At 36.6% G+C, this 22,205-nt stretch overlaps 1 protein-coding gene across 1 annotated transcript in view; it reads left to right on the top strand.

Moving 5' to 3' along the window:
• Window positions 1-22,205, top strand: part of CWF19L2 (CWF19 like cell cycle control factor 2) — a 68,147-nt gene that overhangs the window by 9,528 nt on the left and 36,414 nt on the right. Inside the window, exons 2-10 of the mRNA XM_068670341.1 lie at window positions 410-520; window positions 1,220-1,339; window positions 2,742-2,849; window positions 4,773-4,892; window positions 6,367-6,460; window positions 7,602-7,717; window positions 9,255-9,952; window positions 14,677-14,773; window positions 17,690-17,779. Coding sequence (XP_068526442.1) covers window positions 410-520; window positions 1,220-1,339; window positions 2,742-2,849; window positions 4,773-4,892; window positions 6,367-6,460; window positions 7,602-7,717; window positions 9,255-9,952; window positions 14,677-14,773; window positions 17,690-17,779 — 1,554 coding nt within the window. The remainder of the gene's footprint in view (window positions 1-409; window positions 521-1,219; window positions 1,340-2,741; window positions 2,850-4,772; window positions 4,893-6,366; window positions 6,461-7,601; window positions 7,718-9,254; window positions 9,953-14,676; window positions 14,774-17,689; window positions 17,780-22,205) is intronic.

The following is a 22,205-nucleotide window of genomic DNA, read 5'->3' as shown; positions in this document are numbered from 1 at the left end:
CAGTGGTGTAATTACCCAGGTAATTTTTTGAAGTAGAAAATCAGAAGGTAGGTTCACTGTATTGTATACATATAGTATGCAGTTCATGAGGGCTGTAAGAACAGGAGATTTCACTGAATTAAGAATGGAAGTTGAATGTCGTTGCATCACTTACTGAGTGTGATAGAAGGAAATCAGTGCTAGAGGAGCTGCAAAGCTGTAGCTTGAGGAAGGAGCGTGCATAATATGCCAAATGGGAAACTCAGCTAAAACATAATCCTAAAGTATTTTTATTGCTGTCCTCTGAAAGGAGAAGTTCTCAAGTACAGCCCTTAAAATGGTGCGTGATTGTGTCGACGTGGCTTACAAAGGTGTCTGTACTTAATGCTATTAACTCCATTTGGTTATCTTTCTTCTCTGTTTGTCTTAGGCCAAAATTAATTATGAGAAGGAGGAGAGGCGCAAGCTGAAAAAACATCTGCGAGGTGAAGATACGTGGATGCTTCCTGAAGTGAATGAACGCGTGGAACAACTGGAAAAGGTGATGCAACTGTATGTCATTGAATTGTGTTGTTGGCCCTGCAGCATGTCCACATGAAAGGAAGCTTTGAGGGCTTTAAGGTGATAGAGAAAACCTTCCAGTTTCTGAATTCCTTATGCTTCAAATTTAGGTTATTTTAAGTGGAAATAATCTTTCACTTCGAGGAAAAAAAACTAGTCATTCAGTTCCAGCTTTAATTTCTACCACATGCAAGCCCTACCAGACAAGAATAGGGAAGAATTCTGGAGGACACAAGGCTTGGTATTAATTCCGTGTGTGGTAATTCACGGGAGAAGCTGTAATGGAACCACCAGATATCACATCCTTAAGTATTTGTTTAGAAACTTGTACAGGTGCTTCAACAAAGCGCACATGCATTGCTGAAGTCATTCCTGAGGAATTAGATTTGACTGAAACAAACATAATGTAGATGGTCTTCTGTGTGGAATTGTAGTGCCTTAGTTCCAGTGAAAAAGGTACCGCTGGGTGGGGAGCTGGTTATGGGTGTGAGGTGTAGCATGTTCCTCCTGCTCCCCTCCACCCCAAGGTGAAGAGAGAGGGTAGTAGAAGTAAAATGTAGCTATGACCAGCCATGTGTTTTACCTTTCTCAGTGTGGTTTGGTAATTAAGTTGTGATTGTTCTGCTCGTGTGTGGGTGACTTGGTTTACTGAATCTCATTTACAAACCTTTACTTGTAGGAACATTCTGTGCAGAAAAAAAAGAAAAAGGATAAGCATTCAAAAAAATCTAAGAAAGAAAAGAAGAAAAGTAAAAAACATAAATCTGAAAAGAAGGATGACTCCAGTGATAGCTCTTCAGTAAGTAATAAACTTTAAAGTGCTTCAAATGATATTTTAAAAACCTGCACCATTTTATTCTCCATGGGTACACATAGTTAATAATACTAAGACTGATTATTGTGAAAAACTGTGGCAAAGTTTCTCTCTTTAATATAGCAAGTATTGAATCAATTCAGAAGATGCTGTGAGTGCCTCAGAACTTTAAAATGTTCAATTCATTTATTAGGAAATAAATTTACAGTTTTTCAGCAGAGAAAATGTGGGGAAAAAAATTTGATTTTTGGTGACTTCTAGGATAGAGTAAAAAAATTCATAATTCTCTGCAGTCAATGGTATGTGATAAAACAATGTGTCTAAAATTGCATGTTTGACTTTGATTTTAAGCATGAATTACTACTGCCTTTTTCCATAGATATTCAGCTGGGAGTTGTACACTTTTCTAAAGGAAGGCTTAGGCTTGTGCATTTGCATCTGTAGTCAGTGCAGATTTTGCATCTGGCAAAACAGTACAGAGACTGCATTACAAATCAGAGTGCTGCTTTCTGGCCACGCTGTGTAAAACATCCCTCCCAGTGGTTTGGTGCAAGTCTGTTAGCAGTGTAATTGTTCTTTTCAGAAAACCTGAAAAGATTTATCTTTTCAGATATGAAAAATTTACTGAGTGAATGAACGTGCAGTGTGAGGAGATTTATTTTCCTGGGACAGGCAATCAGAATTCAACTTTGCTTTAAGTATGGGAAGTAAGCCACAAATGTCCCATGTTTACAGTGGGAGTCATCAAAATTGCTCAGATCACATCAGTGAGTCCCAGGATACAGCACAATTCTGTTTCCTTTGATCCAGAGTCTCTTATTCAGATAACAGGTTCATATAAATAGCAAAGAAATTCTATTCAATGAAGCGCTCTTTGCTTCAAGTGTGAAATCACAGTGCATAGTTTGCAAGTGTAGGTGGTCAGTTGGGAAAATGGGAGAAGATAGTGTATAAAGAGCTTTAGATTACTGGTTTAGATTTACCTGTGTTACTGGTTAACTTTTTTTATAATAAAACATATTAATGAACATAGACTTCTTTAATTTTGCTTTTGTAATGCTGTGAAAATATTTGTTATTGATTTTTTTTTGATGGTTTTAACTTTAATAGCATTATGCTGCTAGTCAACTGCTGGTCTGAACTTGTGTTACACACATACATACTCATGAAGTCTAGCAGTATGCTTTGATTGTAAGGGAACAATTCCCTTGTGGGACTATCAAGATTACATTTTTATTATCAATATTTTAAAATAACAAACAGTATTACATTAGTAATGCTTAGCAATCAGCATCAAGTTTGGCTAGTTATATACTTGGTAAGTATCATAAATTTTATCAATGTATCTTAAGATACTCTTCTTCTTTATATTAAATTCTCTATTTAGGATTCTTCAGTTGAATGGGTTGAGTCAAATGTGTCACAGTCAGATAACACAGAAAAGGCTTGGAAGGTCAACAAGGAATCAGATGCTGTGAAAGGACCCTCCTTGCAGGTGAGCAGTCTGATAACTATTCCAGAAGTGGATTCAGCATGACCAAATGTGAAACGTGCTTAGGTTTCTTTACAGTTCTTTTGCAGTGTATTGAACAAAAACTATCTGATAGACAAATGTCTGTGTTTATCTGGGTAAATGTTACATTTCATTCAATGGAAGACTTCTCTACCTAATAGTTACATAGTAGTTAACAAGGTGCAACACTTGCAGTTGTCTAGTACCAGTTCTTTTCATCCAGTTTTCAAGCCCTAGGAACGTGGCCTGATCTTCTCAAAAAAGTCAACTCAAAGGTATTGACTAGAGACGCAACTTTTTCTACATAATTTAGGTCTCTGTTCTACAGTTGAACGAATTCTTGCTTCTACGGTAATTACAGTGATACAGATATAAGGAAGGGAGATGCAGAACTTTACACCACCAATAATAATGGAGTCAAGGCCTCTTGATTTCCCTAGCTGAATTCTGTACCCAGTAAGCACTGTTTATGCTCGTTAACAGAGTTGAACTGTTGTAATCTTAGCTGCATAAATGTGGTGTCATGATGTTTTCAGTTGTGTGAAAATGATGATTTTGCGTTTAGTGTCTAATTCTATTCTTGTTTCTCATTCTGCAGTTGTGTATGTTGTTAAGAGAAATAAAAAGGAATCTCTGAATCATTTTTTTTTAAATAATATAGTAACAAAATATAAATCCTTAAGTATGTCATGGTAATTTATACTGTAAAGCCACTATTTTTGCCAAGCATTTCTCATATAAAGTGACTTGCCCTGTTCATTCTGGGTATGTCTACTTCTGAGTGAGGAGTGAATTTCCATGTCATTCCTACCTTTTGTGTTTTGGATCACTTCATGGAACAGTTTTGGAGCATGTAAACCCATTTCATATATATGGAAGCATTTGGAGCCAGGCTCTGCTCAGTGGTGCCCAGTGCCAGGACAGGAGGCCATGGGCACAGCCGGGCACCCAGGAGGCTCCCTCTGAGCACCAGGCAGCACTGCTGTGCTGGGCGGGTGACGGAGCCCAGCACAGCAATGGAATACCATTTCTGAGCAATGGAGAAATAGTACCATACTGCATCTGTTCAGACTGACAACTCAAACTTTAATGAAGAGACATGAAGACACATCTACAAGGACATGTTTCAAAATAGGTGTAGGCTTATCATTATAATGGCTATAGTGTACATAGAAGTGTTCCCAATACTTGTTTTTGCATAGTGGTTGTTAATAATGTGTATGTCACTGCTTTCTTTTGAGACTTGAAGTTTTGTGTGTATAAAGAAGTGCTTGAAATTTGGGTAGGTTGTTTATATGCTGCTGTTCTATAGACAGTAGTCCTTATTTTTAAAATGCTCTCAATCTGGCTTAGATTTTGTAAATGCATCTACCTGCTATTGTGGATACAGTTCACAGAATTTAGATGAACAGCTGTTTAATTTGAGGGTGCTGTTAGGTGCCTAGATATCCCAGGTATGAACTGTGCTCAGTGACTGATGGTAGGCTTTGTATATGCTTGAAGAGATGTAGGAGTTCATGAAGACAAAAGCAGCAAAATGAAATTCTATAATGATGGAAAGGGAACTGGTCTAGATGTACAGAGTTTATTTAAGCAAAAAATAAGCTGTCTATGTGGTTTGCATATTGCTAGTGTCATAAATTGGGAAGAGTTATTTCAAATTACAGAAAGATATGAAGTCATGCTTGAATACATGAATATTAAAAGACTGAAGTTGTTAAAATCACATTTGCTTTTCATCAAAATATTTCATATATATTAGTAAAACCTACGTTGTTTACTGTTAGTAGCTTTTGATATTAGTTGCACTGGTTGGATTTTTTTTTGTGGAAGTACAGACACTGATTCTTTTGTGTATTAGGTACTTTTACTTTACTACTACTTACTACTTTTTTTTTTGTTAAGAGAGACGAATGGATGAATTTAGACTTTGCATCTTTGAAAACTGTGCCACTAGCATCATGCAAAAGTGAAAGAGAGAAAGAAAAAATACTGAAACGACAGAAAGCTCAAGAAATTGAACAGGTAGGAGGAATTAATATACCAATATTTTCTACATTTTTACTACATTTTGTATAATGAATTGGTTCAAATACATAGGTTTCTATGTTATTAAGTTATTTAAATTAATGCCTGATATTCTGTATGATAATGATTCTATTAAATTGATCAGATATTTTTTTCTGTCTGGGATGGGAAGGATTCATACAGCAGGCTTACCTTGTGGAGAAAAGTCCTTAGTTGTCTTATGGGTAAGAAGAAAGCCAGTAAGTACTAAGTTCTGTGAGAACTTAGGAAGTACTAAGTTCTGTAATGTTTGAAGTGCTTCTGAAATGTTTTGTTTAGTTACAGACTGTTGGTCTGTTCTTCCCCATGTTGTGCGTGAAAGGTGCACTGTTGTTTTGTGTGATAAAAGCTCACCTAAGTTTCTGTGTTAAAGCATAAGGTGCTGAGGCTGTTTTTTCATTAAGAAATAATTCAGAACAGTTGCTGTGCCTTTCATGCAGTAGCTGGACTCTGAACCTCCCGTGTGTTGATGCACAGTTGGGGAAGGCATTGAAATTATTAAATTAGTTCTATTTACATACAGTTGTTAGCTGCTTCATTTGTTCATTTAGCTCTATAAATGCAGTGTGGTCTGTTCTGAAAACATAGCGGCTGATCACAGCTTTTTGGTACTGTTAGGTTTTCCAGTTAGTTGTGTTGTGAAGAACTAGACTGACCTGGAGTGCTGTTCTTGTGTGCCATGGCACTTTAGTTATTGTATTTTGAACAGGGATTAATCTTTTTTTTTTTTTTTTTTGAAGTAATATTTTGTTGAACATTTTTTCTGACTTGTTGAAGGACCATTACCAGAATGTCAGCATGTATTATATTGTTAATGACAGTTTATATGTGCTTCTTGTGATCCTAGAAGAATATGATTTTTATATCCTCTCCCACTGAACTACTTGCTTTCCATGCAGGTTTATACTTTTGTGTTTTCTACACCACAATGCATGTGGTGTATTTCCCCAAAGCAATATGTGCAACAGGTGTATATAGCATGCTGCTGGTGGTGATGAGTTGAAATACAATACAGATAAAACTAATATTTTTTTGGTGCAGGAATTGCCTATTCAGACTTTTCTCCAATGGACTTTCTAGCCTGTTTCCATAGCAGTCAGCTGACAGAATCACAATAAACAATCTAGTTTGAGAAAGAAAAACAAGAACTTGAGGCAAAACTAAGAGCCCTTGTATCCTTCCTTCAGACACAAGTGCACATTACTGCTACATAGGCAACGAAGCTGAACAGAAAAACTTCTGTGTAACATAGGTGCCATGTCTTTGAGAGCTTTTACTCGGGGTGGAGAGCCATGTTTTTTCTACCTTTCTTTAGCCAGAACAAGTTATAACTAAGCTGTTCTATGCCCACAGAAGCGTCACAAAATGTATCAGATATTCTTGAAAATACAAACCATATGCAATACACACATTCAAATTCTTTCTTTTTTAGGCTATGCTTTCTGAGAGAGAACTCAACCCCTATTGGAAAGACGGTGGTACAGGTCTGCCACCGACGGAAGGTGAATCAGCTTCAGTTAAAAAAGGTAAATAGCAACTTCATTAATGATCTTAAATTTCTGTATAAGCTCTGTGGTCTCTGGGTTGCTAGCTAAGTTACCGCTAATGTTTATGTAGTAGGATTATGAATAAAGTAGAATATAAATTAAAATTCAGTAATGAATATTGGGTTAACATCATATTGTTTTGCAGAGCTTATCCTCACTGGTTTTTAATCTTGAGTGGTTTAACCTTCAGCATCTTCATAGAAATTCTCAATTTTGAACTAATTAAAAGAAAGAAGCATCATTTAACCAAGACAAGATAAATTTTTGTCATCTCATTTGGTTCCTTTCATTCCATTATACAAATTATAGTTTTAAGATACTCAACTACAGAAGTCTGAGTCACATTAAAATAAAGTACATTACAGATGAAATTTGTGAAAAATATTATTTCTGTAACCTTCTTTCCTTACTTTTGGGTTATCCTGTCTATTTCCAGTAAGACCATCTAGAAAAATGTTTTTCATAATGTCATGAAACACTTATTTTGTGATAAGAAGGGTCCTTGTATTCTGTCGGCAGGGAACAATAGCATATCTGACATTTCTCTTTGGGAACCTTTCCCTGTGGGCAGTCTGTCCTGCAAACCATTAGGCTCGTGCCCACTTGTAAGAGTAGCAGAGATAAGTGATCTGTAAAAGCATCGGTGAGTATGTGTCCTGAGTGTTAAGACCTGTGCTATCTTCTCAAATGAAAAACAGCGGGTTACTTGTTAATTTTATGAGAAGGAAAATGCACTTGTTTGTACAGAAGAGTGGGCCAAAGAATGGGCACAGAAGGTGAAGACCATGAGAAGCTTTTTTAACTTGAGTAAAAAAACAAAACAAAACATAAAAACAAATAATGCCAAAAATTCTCTTGTGCTGCTCCTGTCATGGAAGGTGTATGTTGTGTTCTATGACAAAATGTAGAAGCTTAAATTAAATCATAAATATGACTGAGGTACATCCAGCATGGACTTATAAAAACATGTAATTTCATTACTATATTCCTTCTATATTTCTTCTGCATCCTTTCAGTTTTTACAGTAACTTCCAGTGAAGGTTTAAAGTCATGCACATTTGTTAAATAGAAGTGACTACTGAAATACAAAACCATAATTTCTCATTGTTTTATGTTTTAGTTACAGTGGTAGAAGATGCTGGATTAAGTTGGTTACGAAAATCTTACCAAAGGATGAAGGAACAGGCTGAGAGAGAGAAACGAAATGTTGAGGAAATTGTAGCTGAGAGATATGGGGTAAGATTCTTTAATTATTATTATTTTTTCATATTAGTAGATGCTTTGAAAAGGTTACTTTCATATGAAGGCACATGTACTTAATGAGCAGTGTCAGACACAGGAAAGAATCAGGAGAAAGCAGCCTTTGGAGCTTCTCTCAAGTGATGAACAGTTTAATGGTACCTGACTTAATTTTGTATCTCTTTTGTTAAATATCAAGATTTTCTGTAGGATATATTAAAATACTTATCTACTATATTGGGAAGATCAAGTGATCTGAGTTACAAAGTACCAGAGTGCTTTCAAAATTATGATGTTTGTTAGGAAATATGTTTTTCTCCTGCACATACAGTTTGTGGATAATAGCAATGCCAATATAATTTAGAGAACTGTGTCAAACTTTACCAGATATGAGTCTTCTCACCACTTGTGATCTACTCCGTCCAGATGTATTGAGAAAGGTGCTTGCATCTGAAGTGTTTAAAAATGAATTTAGATGGCTAATGTCTACCATAACATTATTAACTCTTTAAGGCCTGTCCCCCCTGCATATTGAAATATGGACCTTAAAAGCATTGGTCAAAGGTGTGGGGACTTCAGTATGTGTTAGCCATAGTGGTATATTTGAATTTTCTGTAGTGGTGGTTTTTCTTTTTTTTTTTTTTTTTCTTTTTTGGTTAGGTAGGCTTTATTGTGGAAGTCTTGGATAAGACAGTATGTATGACTTCATACTTGTCACTCCTGAATGATAAAATAAACAGGGTCAGCACTGGTGGAAATTTGTTGGTATGACTGATTTTAAAGAATATTATATTTAAGAGTCTTTTTCAATAAACTAAGGTAAAAACAACCTGAATGTTATGGCTGCTGCAGTACCAGGGTAGTGATTGAAAGAGATCCTTCCCTGATGTACCTCGGCATGTAATGTTTTGAGCAAAATCGTGTAATTGGTGGCATTTAATTCAGCTCAAAAGAGGGAAGAGGAACACTCCACATTTTGTATAATTGCTTAATGGACAGAGTTCTTGTCCAGAAAGCTAGAGACTGAGCTTTAAAGCCTGCTTCAAGCTAAATATTTTGGACCTGCTCACCTGTGTTTTTAAGAATTTAACTAGATCATAAAGTGGTTTAGTGGGAGCATAATTGGTTCTATAGAAAGTGTGCATCTGGTGAGCCGAAGTGTAAAGTTCATGAGCGAGAAAGAGGAAACTTTTCTTCTAGCGTAAGCACCTCATCTCCAAGTTACCAGGAGGAGACAGTTCTGGGGCTTTGGCTCCTGTTTCCGGGAGTGCTTCAGCACTTTACTATAGAGTCACCAAATGGAAGTTAGAAATAGTCTACGAGAAGGGATCAAAATGCCATCCCAACAGAGCACCTCAGACACTAGACTATAAATTCTTTTTTTTGTATTAGTCTTCTTTTCCACTCCATGGCTCATAGCTCTGCACAGTGACTCATTTTCACAGAATGGTGCCTTTCTTGTAATACTTCTTAGAGAGTTTTACAATACCCTATGATCTTAAAAGCAGTATGACGTTTTTCTTCTTTCTTGCAGTCAATGGAGGCATTTCAGTCACGGTTAGAAGCAGCTGAAAAAGTTGCGTCGAAAAAGGAAAATTATTATAGAGGTGATAGGTGGAAGAAAACTGATTATTCAGAAAGTGAAAAGAAAGAACAGCATATGAAAAGCACTACACAACATGAAGATGATAGGAACACATTTGGGAGACATAAGAGAGAGAGGTATGACAAGGGATGGATGCAAGAAGACAGAGGTTACAAAAGAGATGGATCAAGAGAAGACCAAAAACGTGGACACAGTAGCAGAGACTCGGAACTGGGAGGTTACAGCTCCAAAGCTGAAAAACACAGGGATGAAAAACAAAGTCAAGGAAAGAGTCTCTCTCTAAGTGACATAAAACACAAATTTCTGAAACCCTCTGAAGATGATTTGTCATCTTACAGTGCACCTAAGGACTACAAGCCACAGCAGTCCTCTTCAAAACTGCATGCTCATAGCTCTTTGAACAGTCGTTTTCAAAAACCTAGTGAGGATACTGCATTGTGGACAAAAACACATCCACAAGAGAGCAATGAACAATTAGTATCTGATCAAAAGTCATCAGATGCTGTGGCAAAAATTGATGGTGAAAGAACTCCAAGTGATGAAAAAGAGAAATCACAAAAGGAGTACCAAGCTGATACCTCTGAGAAGAAACAAACGTCATCTGATACTAAAACATCATGTTCCAGGTATTTTACTACACCTAAAACTGTGTTGACTTTGTGTAGTATTAGTTATATGGTCAGATCTCTTTGGTTAGCTTGTTGGGATCGGTTTAAGTAATGAACACCCCTACTTCTTCTGTCTCCTCAGCATGTTTGAGAACTGCCAGTGGTGGATTATTCTGCAGCTTCTTTATAAAGTTGGTGCACACTGCAGTGAAATTGGCTTCTTAGCACTCCCCCTCCCCCAAGCAAACAAACAAACAAAACAAAAACAATACATGCTTCATCTGTTGTTTCATTTAGGGAAGACAAAGATTAAATATTAGGAAATGCTGAGTAGCAGCTGACATAATTATTGCAGCAAGGGATAGATTTGCCACTTGTGAGATATGCTTATAAGCTAAGTTAACAGCATATGAAAAATAGTAGAAGGTACTGATTATAAAAGTGTATTTTCTGTAAATGACAAAAAAATGAGCAGGAACGGGAAGGAAAATGCAAAATTAATGTGCTGGGAATTTCAGTCTGCCTGACTTGCTTTACTGAGAGGCAATGGAGAGTAGTAAGGAGGGGTGGTCAGAAACATCAGTTGCAGACAACCGAGCTGTTACTCCATTCAAAGCCACCTGTTCTCCATTATTACCAGCTTGCTGGCTCTTCCAGTGATAGGAGTAGTGTGGTAATTACTGTGAATGGTTTCCTTCAGGTCTTTCTGATAGTAGGTAAGCATGTGCAAAAGCGTTTGAGTCAGGGTGGTGTTATGCTGGCACATAGACTTTAACTGCTTGGGAAAACTGGACAGTTAGTTATTCTTGGCCTGAGTATGTAAGGTGGCTGTTATGATTTAGTTGGAAATAGCAGTTGATGAAATGCAATCAGGTATTAATTCCTTGTTTCTCATAACCTGTCACTTATTTGTGTAAAAAAATTAAGTGACATCATGAATTTATATTTAATGTGTAATTGTTGGAGTCTAATAACAAGGCAATACCTTAAAATGATTTATTTTACTTACAACTGTTCCTACGCACAGATACCCCGTTATATCTTTGCAAAGGAAAATTGTGCATTAAATCATACCACGTGGCCAACCAGAAACAGGTGGCTGTGTCTACATGGTTCTTTGTATTGCACAGGTTGGGTAGTTCTTCTAGATTTTACTTACTACATTTTCTACTTTGAAGGGAGCTAATGAAATTTACATTTTCTTTCACAGCAGGAAGAGAGACTGCATGATGTATGGTATATTGTTATTTTCTAAACATGAGTTTGAGTATGCATTGTGGCAGGAGTTGTTCCCAATACTGCTACGAGCAGTTTGCATACACTATGGGAAATCCCATTTGTGTTTGTCATGCTTTTTTGTTTGTTTTTGTTTTGTTTTAGTATTTCCCTTCGATGGAAAATGAGAAATCTATCTTCATTTTAGTTACTCTGAGAATAGTACCTGGTAGCATTACACCTGCAGTGTATGAGACGTTTAGATTGTTGAATCCAGTGATCTTTTTTATTTTTCCAGATACTGCCAGAGTATTTATTGCCCTGAAATGCCTGGGGCTTACCACTAACGTGCAGTTTGTAAACTTCTGGTTAGAATGATTTATGGCCTATCTCAGCTGGAACCTGTGAGACTTGCTTAGTTCCTGAGTTGTGCTTTGTTCATGACTTCATTCGAGTGCCAGATCTGCATGGTCCACACTTGTCTTCTGTCTGTTTTGCCTTCCATAAAGGAGCCTTGGTGTTTGTGTAAGGGAGGGATGGTGCTATCAGGAGCTGGAAGAGCACAAAGTGCATCTGCACTGCAGTTCAGGCACAGACTGCATGAAAATGAAAATATACTCAGAGCTGTATGCCTGGGAAAAATAAAAACATGTTAAGGAGCAGTGATCTATAGCTGCTTTTGTGCACAGATTAAAAAAAAAAAAAAAAAAAAAAAGCACAATTATTTGTGGTTAGGTTTTTACCTTTTGTCTTAATTCATACCCTTTTTTATACAGATATGAAACTTGTACCTTGTTAATGTGTCACTGATTAGCAGCAAATACTCTGTGTAAATGTCATACAGTCCTTTAGAAAGTCTACCCTCCTTATCTCTTTTTGTCCTGGAAGAAACGAAAGGGAGAAAGCAAGATCTAACACCTCTGCCATACAGCTGGTGTCAAATACAAGTTCTGACATCCAGTGCACCTTCGTTTGACAATGATGAGCAATTAACAACAAGAGAGTTCTGGCGATCATCCAGAGCACAGATAGTGAGAGAGACCTTGTGAAGACCCTGCATCTGTTCTGATTTGCTCCATGGATTTTTGGTTCCCGTGGGACTGGGGGACTGTTGTCTTTGTACGTTCAGCAATTGCCAAGACATTGGTGTGCTACCAACCCTGTTTTAGTCACTGGTGTAAAACAGCACCATACGAGCTGCTATGAGGAGCATAAACTTGCCAGACCAAGTACAACACATAATGAACAAGTAGTAGTTAGTGATACTGTCACAGAATCCCCAAACCTCCTGTGTTCCAGTTTGTGCCCATTGCCTCTCATCCTGGCTCTGGGCACCCCAGTCACTTGATTGTTGTCTCAAAACAAGCAACTGCTGCTTTACAATCATATTTTCTGTATTTCGTTAAGTAATGGTGACTCTCTTCTTTGTATGACAAGTACAAAAGCTGCACCTTCTACCTTTTGGTTACCACGTGTAGTAAGTACAATGCTAATTCTAGCTGGGCAGAATGGAAAATTTGGGAAACTAGATTGTGTACGGAAGTGGTTTGCTTGTTCAAGTACATTGAATTAAATTGTTATGATAGAAAAGGTAACTTGAGGTAATTTTCTTCTTTCCTTCACAGAAGAGAATTAAGCATCGAAGCTATTTAGCTGATACTTTCTTTTGCATGTTTTCTGTTTTAGTACTGTTAAACCCAATTGTGCATCTGCTTTTATATCGTAATTCTATTTCTTAACCAATTTGATTACCAAGCTGATTTATTAGTAAAGTGAAAATTTCTTAGGTCTGGAAAACAATGGAGTTTTGCTTATTGGCTTATTTTCAAGCTCCTTTCAGCTGACTCTCAGCTCCCTGTGTGCCTTGTCTTGCTGTGTTTGAGACAAGCATCTGACCTGTGTTCCTGCTCCCTTCAGCAAAGAGCCGTGTTTTGTTCTGTCTCTTGCAATTTTTCAGGGTTGGCTGTTGGGGGCAGTTAGTTTGGGGAACAATTTATAAGCTGCCACTTTCTTCTTCCTCCTCCTAAAGTTGTAAAGGTTGTAGTACACGTACGCTTCCAGGGTTGTTCAGTCAGTCTCAAAAAGTAAACTTTCACTGACTCGAGACTTGAATTAATAGGTGTTGCTGGTTCAATTCCTCATCTCTCACACTGACGATGTACCTTTTAGGTTTTATTGCTTCTAAAACACGGGGAGTTTCTTCAACCTATAAATCAAAGTGTTTTGGACAGTTATGACACAGGTTAATTAAAGGTGCTGATTGGATGCCCAAGGGATCTCCCCATGGGAGAAGTCCATCCAGCTAGTGTTTGCTGAAAATCACACTTAATAACGTGACTGCTTCAGAGTTAAATCTGAGACAGGATGAAAAACACGTCATTAGTCTCAAAATTTTAGGTGATGGATGATTCAAGCACTCATGCTGCTTTAAAAACATACATAAAGTAATAACCATCTCTTGATCCCTTTACTGAGGTGCTCTGGCTTGTTTTGGAAATACAGGTTAAGGAGAATTAAGAACATCATCTAGATTCTCCTTCTGGTAAAGTTATGTAAAGATTCTTGTTGACTTCTGGGATTGGACATCTTCAAAACAGATAAAAGTAACTTTGGTAATCTTTCTCCATGAGAGATCTGGCAGTTAAACATCACTTCAAAGTTCTTCCATTCTTCAAATCCTATAGGATTTAATCATATTGAGTAGTGAGTGAATTGTTTCTCTTAATTTTAATAGCAGGGACCAATATCATAGCTATATTCTTATATCTCTTTTGTTAACTATTTTATTTTCAGAGTTAATTGGTTTTAGTCTATTCTAAGGTTAGAGAAAATGAGTAAAAGTTGTTTACCTTTTTACAGTAATTCTTAGAGGTGTAATTTATTATAAGAAGCTATTAGCAATAGTCTCCCTGGGAGATTTCGTGTTTTAAAAATGGTACCAGTTAATTTTCCATGGAAATTCTACCATATCAGCCAAAACATTGTTATAAACAAAGATTGTGCTGTAAGTAGATAAATTTGGGCATAGAAGTAGTCTTTGAGGTGGCAGGCCACTTGGCATACAAAGGAACTAGGAAACGGGTGATTTTGCTGGAGCTGACGAGTAAAAGAGCATGGCCAAAGCCAGAAAGGATGGATGCAGGATGGGTTTACGTTACTCTTTCTACTCATCTTTTCCTTTCTTTTTGTCTGCTTATAACTGCACGTGGCTCTTGACCATTGTTTCATGCTGAGAAAGTGTTCATTAGGCAGTGCTTTTCATTTTAATGACCTCAAAAGTGAAATGAAACATACCTTGTGAAAGCATTGTTTAGGATTTTTGGTTTCAGACACCTTTTGTAGTGTTCTTTGTAAAAGAGAATCGTTGTAAGCAGTAACTACTATTGACTGCAGATATATTTCCATGGTACATTGTTACTGGTTATTTTGACAGTTGGAGCTTATATGCCAATACAGTAGGTATATAATATACAGATGAATACTGCATTGTTTTTATATGGGTTTAGAGATGTGTTTTTTTTTTACAGGGATACATCAAAGGATGAGCCACCTCGAGTGCTTAGTGAAGAGGAGATGAACAAACTGGGAGCCAGGATTGTGAAAGCTGAGCTCATGGGAAACATGGTAATGTTTCTGAAAAATTGTCATGCTTTACTGGAATTTTTCTTTGAAGCTAACAGTACTTTAGTCTCCAACAACAGCAACAAAAGTGTTTATTCAGGCAATTGAGAAGTTCTGTGAGCTTTGATCAGATAAGACTTGAAGATAATAAAGATAGTACTTTTAATGTAACTTCTTCAAATGCCATACTTCATAGACTAGAGTTGAGGGATCAGGTTGCCAGGTTTGTATACAAGGCAGCATATCTCAGAATAGATGTTCTTTCTTTTTTTTTTTTTTTTTTTTGTAAGATTTAATGTCTTTTTATTAAGCATGGAGCAGGTGAAAACTGCAAAGCTCCTAGTCAGTGTTTATGAGACAAAGTGTCTTGAGCTTTTTGTTATTTCATTAATTTTGTCACAAGAAGATGCTTGTGATCCATAGCTCTGCTGTATAAGCATAACACATTAGGTTAGGATTTAGAAACTGAAGAGTCACATAGACTATTGCATCCAGCTCTGCAGTGGGAACAACTGTAATGTTTTGTGGACAGCACTGCAAAATGCCTACCCTGCCTGATCTGCATGAGGCTGGGAGCTGAGATCCACGGCTGCACATTTAATGTTGCTTTTGAAGGCTTGTTTCAGACAGCAACCTGACGGATCACAAATTTACTCTTTTTGAACACTGAACTCTGGAAGTACATTTTTATTACATTAAGGATGTCTATACTGAGTTATTTGCATTCGGTAATACTGCCTGGAAATTTCAGTTATAACAAGGACATACTCTTAGTTTTTAAGGTATGTTTTACAAATGCTTTGAGTAGCTGCTCTAAAGTATCGATGACTTTTTATGAAGATTCTCAAAGGATACTACTTTTAGAAGTAAATCTTATCACTATGGACTTCTTTCTTTTCTTTTTTTTTTTTTTTTAATTAATTATTAGTGCATCTGTTTGCCTCTTGTAACAGCCTGTGCAGCAAAATCTGCATCACTAAGTAACAAGCAAGGCATGTTATGAATTTAAGTATCAGGCTAACATGAGGGTTGCTGATTCTCTGTAGGAAGTTTTGGGATGGTTTTCATACCATTTATTGCTGGATTAGGATATAGTGTTAGTCTTTCACAAAGCCCTTATCACAATTTAAATTTGATAGGAAAAAGTGTTTCATAAATATTTTTAAACATTTTATTTTGTGGATCTTTTTCACAGACTTTAGACACAAATGCATGTATGTAACTTTATAAAATTTGAACAAGTACACTTTTCATTGAAATCCCGTCCATTTAAAATCTTATCAATCACAAAAGGGAATTAGAAGTAACTAACTTACAGCTGTGTATTTTCTAAGATATAACGAATTTTAATGATTTAAATATTTGCCTCCATGCTTTAATCTGTAGTTTTTCTAGTTAATATGTAGGGATAGAAATACACTGCTGAGGAAAAAGTGTATTTATGAATGAATGTAATTATATTATAGGATTGTGATGGACTAGTACCAGCAACTCAAAGATGTTATTTTATAGCCCTGTGTTCCCATGGGGAAGATGGTTGAAGCTATCTATACACTAATTCCTATAAAGTGTGTGTGTGTGGGGTGTCTGTGTGTGTGAAGTTTTCCGAAGACTAGCATGAAGACCAGCAAAAATTGAGACTTTTTCATCCTCTGCTGTGCTTCAGTAGCATGGTCCAGATGAAAGTTTGGGCACAAGTATATTTTCTTTCTTTTTAGCCTGACAGTAACAGAATAGGAGTCTTTTAAATAAACACACAGGTGGTGTGTGAGGAGAGAGTAATTCTTTAATTATTCTATGGTTTTGTTTTGACCAAGATCATGTAGCAGAAGACAACATTACAATTTTGTTAATTTTGTCTTTGTTTTTTTTCTACATATACACTCTGAATTAGTTTAGAAAATGAAAAAAATAGCACAACCCCAACAATATAAATCATAAAATAACTAATCTTTGCCTTGTTGCTCTTTAAAAAATTTCTATGGATTTTGTTTGCTCAGATCGAAAATACAGCTTGAACTTTAAACAAGTTCACCCCACACATCGGAACAGATGGTTATATAACAGGACATCCTAGTGGCTGGAGCTCGAGGTTTACCATGTGGGACAAATGAAATCCAAGTTTTTTTTTTGTTACTGACTCGCTCCATGGCACTGATCAAATTATTTAATTTTGGGGGAGCAAAGTGTTGGCATGATTGCTGGAGTCCAATCAATGAAACTGGCAAAATGGTCAGAGTATAAATGATTTTATTTCTTATAGATTAATAGGTTGCCACCTGATATTTTTTAGCAAACCAAGAGCATCTAAATTGCCTTTTACTTCTTGAAGAGATGGGCAAGAGAGCAGGAGTGTCAAACACAGTTTTGTCAAGACTGTGTATGGCTCTCATTTTCCATCTCCTCTCCATTTTAACACTCTAAGTGTCAGGTTTTAAGTGCCAAGTTGGACACATCATGTAGAGAAATGTAGAACTGCATTAGCAGAATTCTCTGAGAGAGGTTCCTCTATTTCCACTGTGTGTGTGTGTGTATGTGTGTATTATACACTTGATGTGTTCAAGCTTCCTTATCTAATATCCTTATAGTAAAAGAAGAATAGAAGTAGCATCTGTGCTTAGCTGCACAAAACATTTCTCATTAACTCTGTAATGTTTAAACATATTTTTTTTGGTGTTCTTATTACAATATATGTTTCTATACTTCAGATACCTCTGTTCTGGATGATTATTTGTGTTTTGTCTCTGGTAAAGAACTGTGTGAATTATATTGAGATGTTTTCTTTAGTCTTTTTTGTTACTAGGGTTTAAAAAAATGTATCAAAATGTAAAGAAATTAAATGAATAGTTACTTCTTATAGAAAGGCTTCTAAAAGTTTTAAATGGTTCGACTAATTCAGTAATACCACTTTTTTTGAAGGAATTAGCTTCAAAACTTCAAGAGGAACTTGACAGTGCACGCAAATTAAGAGAGACTCAGCAGCAGATCCTAGCAAAGTCTGGTGGAGAGGTAAGGGGAAAAAAATATTTTTTGTTGTGTTAATACAATGTTAATGCAAGCAGAAGATGAATCACAGAGAACATGAAATGTACTTAAGAATAGTAGAAGGCATGATTTGTAAGGAAGGGTCCATACCTTCATTTATGGGCTGTGGTCCTCATTGATGGAGAAGAGACTCAGACAAGAACATCACAGATTTGTCTAATTTGACCTCAGTTCAACAGTAAAAATTCATCCACGTGTTGTCAGCAGAGTTCAAATAGCCACTGATTTTTTTTCCAGGAAGAGTTCATCCCAGACTCTTCTATTGACTAGTATATTGCTTGTCATTAAGAAGGCAGATTGAAACGGAGGTTGACCTCTAGCATCTACATCATGACAGTCATATTAAAGTATTAAGTCTCAGTCCCTGAATTCACAAGAATTTAATAGTGCCACGGCTCTGTGTAGGTAAACTGTATGCTTTGCTGCAGACCAATTCTTAGGCATGTTTTTTTGTGCATATACAAAAAAAAAAAAAAAAAAAAAGGCAGACTGGAGTAGTGTAATGACAGAAAAATATATTCAGGTTTTAAAATTGGAAATAGACGGTGAGGTTATGGTGGTCTTCAGAAAAGGTTATAAAGACACATTCCTTGGAAAATGAGTTACGAATAACAATTTTGAGCAGCCTTAAGCCTTAACCATAGTCTGATTTTTATCTTAATTTTGATTTAAATTATTTTTAAAACTAGCAACATGTGGTCATTGCAAAAGTACAAGATGTAAATACTGCTTGAATTTTCTAAAGGGAGAGTCATTAAAAAAAAAAGTGAAAATATACTCAGCATGAGGCTATTCTAGCCCTTGTCATCCTGACAGTGGTTGATCTTCTAGCTTTTGCTTTTACCAAGTGATGGGGGCTGTGCAATGTATATTGTCTAAATATGTGCAGAAGCACTGAGTTCAGAAATGCAAGGGTTTGGGAACTGAGAAATTAAACTTATGAAGAACATGTTTTCATCCTTCTGATTAGGCCTGTCATGGCTCCTAGTCAATCTTTGTACTGGAATCTGAAAAATGTCTAAGTAGTCCAGAAGGAGTCTTTTTGAGGAATTACAGATATTTCTAGTATAGCAAAGTCTACAACATACCAGATTGCTGCCCTGAAGCCTTGAAGGAATTATTATTTCTATTCAAGAATATGCTATAAGATAATTACGATTTGGACTCAGTGATCTTTGTAGGTCTCTTCCAATTGAACTATTTGATTCTATTTGATTTTTCTTGTGTCTTTTGTGTGCCCGTCCATCTTCAGTTTTGCACTCTTCTGTGCTTATAGACTTAAGTCTGCAGACTTTAAAAGGCACCTGCTCCTTCTGTATTCCCTTTAAACAATGGGGAAAAAACCTGTTAATACTTCAAGTCCACGGAGGCTTGGCTAAGCCTCCAATGACCACCTTAGTATTGTGATTGATCTAAACTTTATTTGAAGATTGAAGGGATTTAGAAACAGGGCTCTTTCCCCTCTGAAGTGTCTTGGATGCAAAACATTTACCCTTGTGCTTCCCGTGTTGGCTTTCTCTGAAGCCTAGGATCAGCATCTTAGATAATTCCTGTACGTATGAGCTTGGTTTTCAGGTCTCTTCACCTCAGAATGCTTATTTTCTGTGTTAGCTCAGCTGTCTTGTGGAAATGATCTTTACTTGGTGAGAACCAGGCCTGCTGACATTACAGTGTTATGGACTTCTCATGGTTTGCCAGTGGAAATGGTGCCCTCCAGATGCAGCAGGGCTGGTTTCAGGCAGGTTTCTCTCTGGTTCCTTGAAGCATCATGGCCAACATTGTGCTGAAAGGTCCCAAAACATGGCTTTGCTGTATTTTCATTTCTGTTGGGAGAACTGGGAAGATAATTCAAGAAGCAGTGAATGAATCTCCTTAGTTAGTCTTTTATTTATTTTTTCTTCCTTTGTGATTAATTGAACATGGATCAATTTCCCAATTTGATTCACTGTGTGACTGAATAAAGACTCATGCTAGTGTAAGGGGCCATGGGTGGCTGGGGTTTGTACAGAGGACAGGATCAATTCTTTTGGCAACAGTGCTGGCTTTATTCTGCCTTGAAGAGATCAGGAAACTACGGAGGGAAGGGACTCTCAAGTGGCGACTTAAATCCTGCTTTATTTAATTTAAGTGAGAATAGAGATGATCCTAGTTTTTATAGTTGGTTTGATTTGGACAAGAATTCTACCCCCAAATGACCCCAAATTGTTGGTTTTAAGCACGATTTTCAAATCCTGATATTTCAAACCTACATGTCCTGGTAGAACTGTTTTTTTTTTTTTTTTTTTTTTTTACTTTGTTCCTTTTGGCCAAAGTCATGCTTAGTTTTAAGACCTGCTGCTAGTTATGCCTTTAGAAGTTAAAAGTGGAGATTTCCAGCTGAAAGAAGCCAAAAAGCACAAATGTGTCCATCTTTCTGAACCTAGAATAGCAAGAAAATTGTACGTGATACTGAAGCAAGGGAGAAGTCCATAGCTGCATTTTGAATAAGTCCATTTGGGTAATTGTGTAGCTAAAAGTTATCTTGAGGAAGAGGCTTGTTGTTTTCTTTTTTGTTCTTGGTAGTTAATGTGACATTTCTATCAAAGTGAGAAAACGCAAATAATAACATCGTAAGTTTCTGTTGTATGAAAGTATCCCAGATTAAAATTCAGTACAGGCTAAAGCATGTTTGGGTTGTCTTGATATTGAAAGAAAAAATAATAGTGACTTTGTCTGAAACTATTTTTCAGCACTATTGAAGTGTTTTTTTATGCACTAGTGGCCCTCATTTTGCCTGTCTAGCACTTAATTTGTTTTCAACTGCTAGCCTTCCATGTGTACAAAGTGCAGAAACAGTAACATTTTATTAGTTGAATTGTTCTTAAATTGCTTGTGGGTTTTGGGTCTCTATAGAAGAAATTATTTTGTCTGAACTGAGATACAAATTTTTAAATAGTTTTTATAGGGTTAGAGAGGTTGGTTTTTATATGTATTCCTCTCGAATGCATGGGTAGTGGTTCTCTTGATTTTCTGGTACTTAAAGAAAAATACTAGAGAAATGTTGTTTGGGGATATTGGCTCACTGAACTTATTTAATCTTTTCCACATTGTTTTTGATCTTAAATATTTCATTTCTCAGTTACGCTGTTTCCTACTTCTTTCTTGTACCTTATGCTCTTGATAAAATTTCTAAATATCCATCTATATCCATATCAGACGCTTAAATGGAAAATGAATTATTTTCAATAGCCTATGAACTGGTGTGCTCTGGCAGTTGTGTTAGGAGAGCTAAGCACTGCTAGTGTCAGGCTTAATGCCTGAAAGTGCATTAACGAAGATACAACTTCCCAGTGCTGTCACACCGCTGCCTCTCAGGCTGCTCTAAGTTAGCAAAGGAGCAGACAACTGTTAGTAAAAGGTAATTTATTAATATTTCTTCTCTTTGCACCTCTAAATATGTCAGCATCTGATATCCTTAAGTACTCCCCAGATTGTTTTCTGTATTAGTAATATTTACTAAGTGTTCTAATGCTATTTTTCTACTTTGAAACACGGAATTAGATTAGGACAGCCCATGGTTAAACACTAAACACTGAACAAGCCTGACGTTTGGTGCATTGGATTAAACAGCTCTCTTGGGGTAGAGACTGTGGGTTTGTTGGACGTGGGAAGTCTGTGATTCAAGTACTAATTGCAAAATGCACAGGTGTTTCAACTGCTTTTGCATGGTCAGCTCCAGTGAGAGAGAGGTAGACAATACTTGTGTTGCATTTATACAATTACAGTGAATGCATTTGCAGTGAACCTTCTTAAAAAGTGAATTCAAAGTGTAGATTGTGCTTGTTTTGTCTTTGGGCACAAGGCAACTTTCTCAATCTATGGGAAAAAAAAAAGTTTGAATGTGCAAAAGAGGCATTTGGACTAATCCTGAATTTAATTTTAGGTGGAATTAAATGATGCTCATGTTCAAATGCCTATGTGTAAATGTTTATTGGTCTGTTGAGAAAAGCAAAGATGCACTTTGTGCCCTAGTGAATCTATGTAAGAGAAGGCTGCTGTGCCATAGTGTTTCTGTTTTAGCATAGATGACAAAAATGAGTACTTCCTGAATAGAAGGAGAGAGTGTTACTGTAAAAGTTGGTTGAACAAACTTTCTAAGACTCAGTTTGGAGTTTTAGAGAGCAGGCAGTCTTTTGCACCTAGTGTGCATGCTGAGTTGCCTAACTACAAAGGCTACATGCAGTCAAAATATACGTATTCATTAGATTTCCAAGGAACAGTTAACATATTTGTACTATTTCCTGGAACTCATTGAAACATGTAAATGTCCCTGACACATGTGCATTTGTTTCTACTGGTGGTCTTTTGGGGTCTGCTGGTGGTCACTGATAGTCTTCCTCCGTGTGTTTCC

This window comes from Anas acuta, chromosome 1 (genome assembly GCF_963932015.1).
Source record: "Anas acuta chromosome 1, bAnaAcu1.1, whole genome shotgun sequence".
Taxonomy (NCBI): Eukaryota; Metazoa; Chordata; class Aves; order Anseriformes; family Anatidae; genus Anas; species Anas acuta.
The sequence above is the reverse complement of the archived record's forward strand: the minus strand, read 5'-3'. Positions and strand labels throughout refer to the sequence as shown.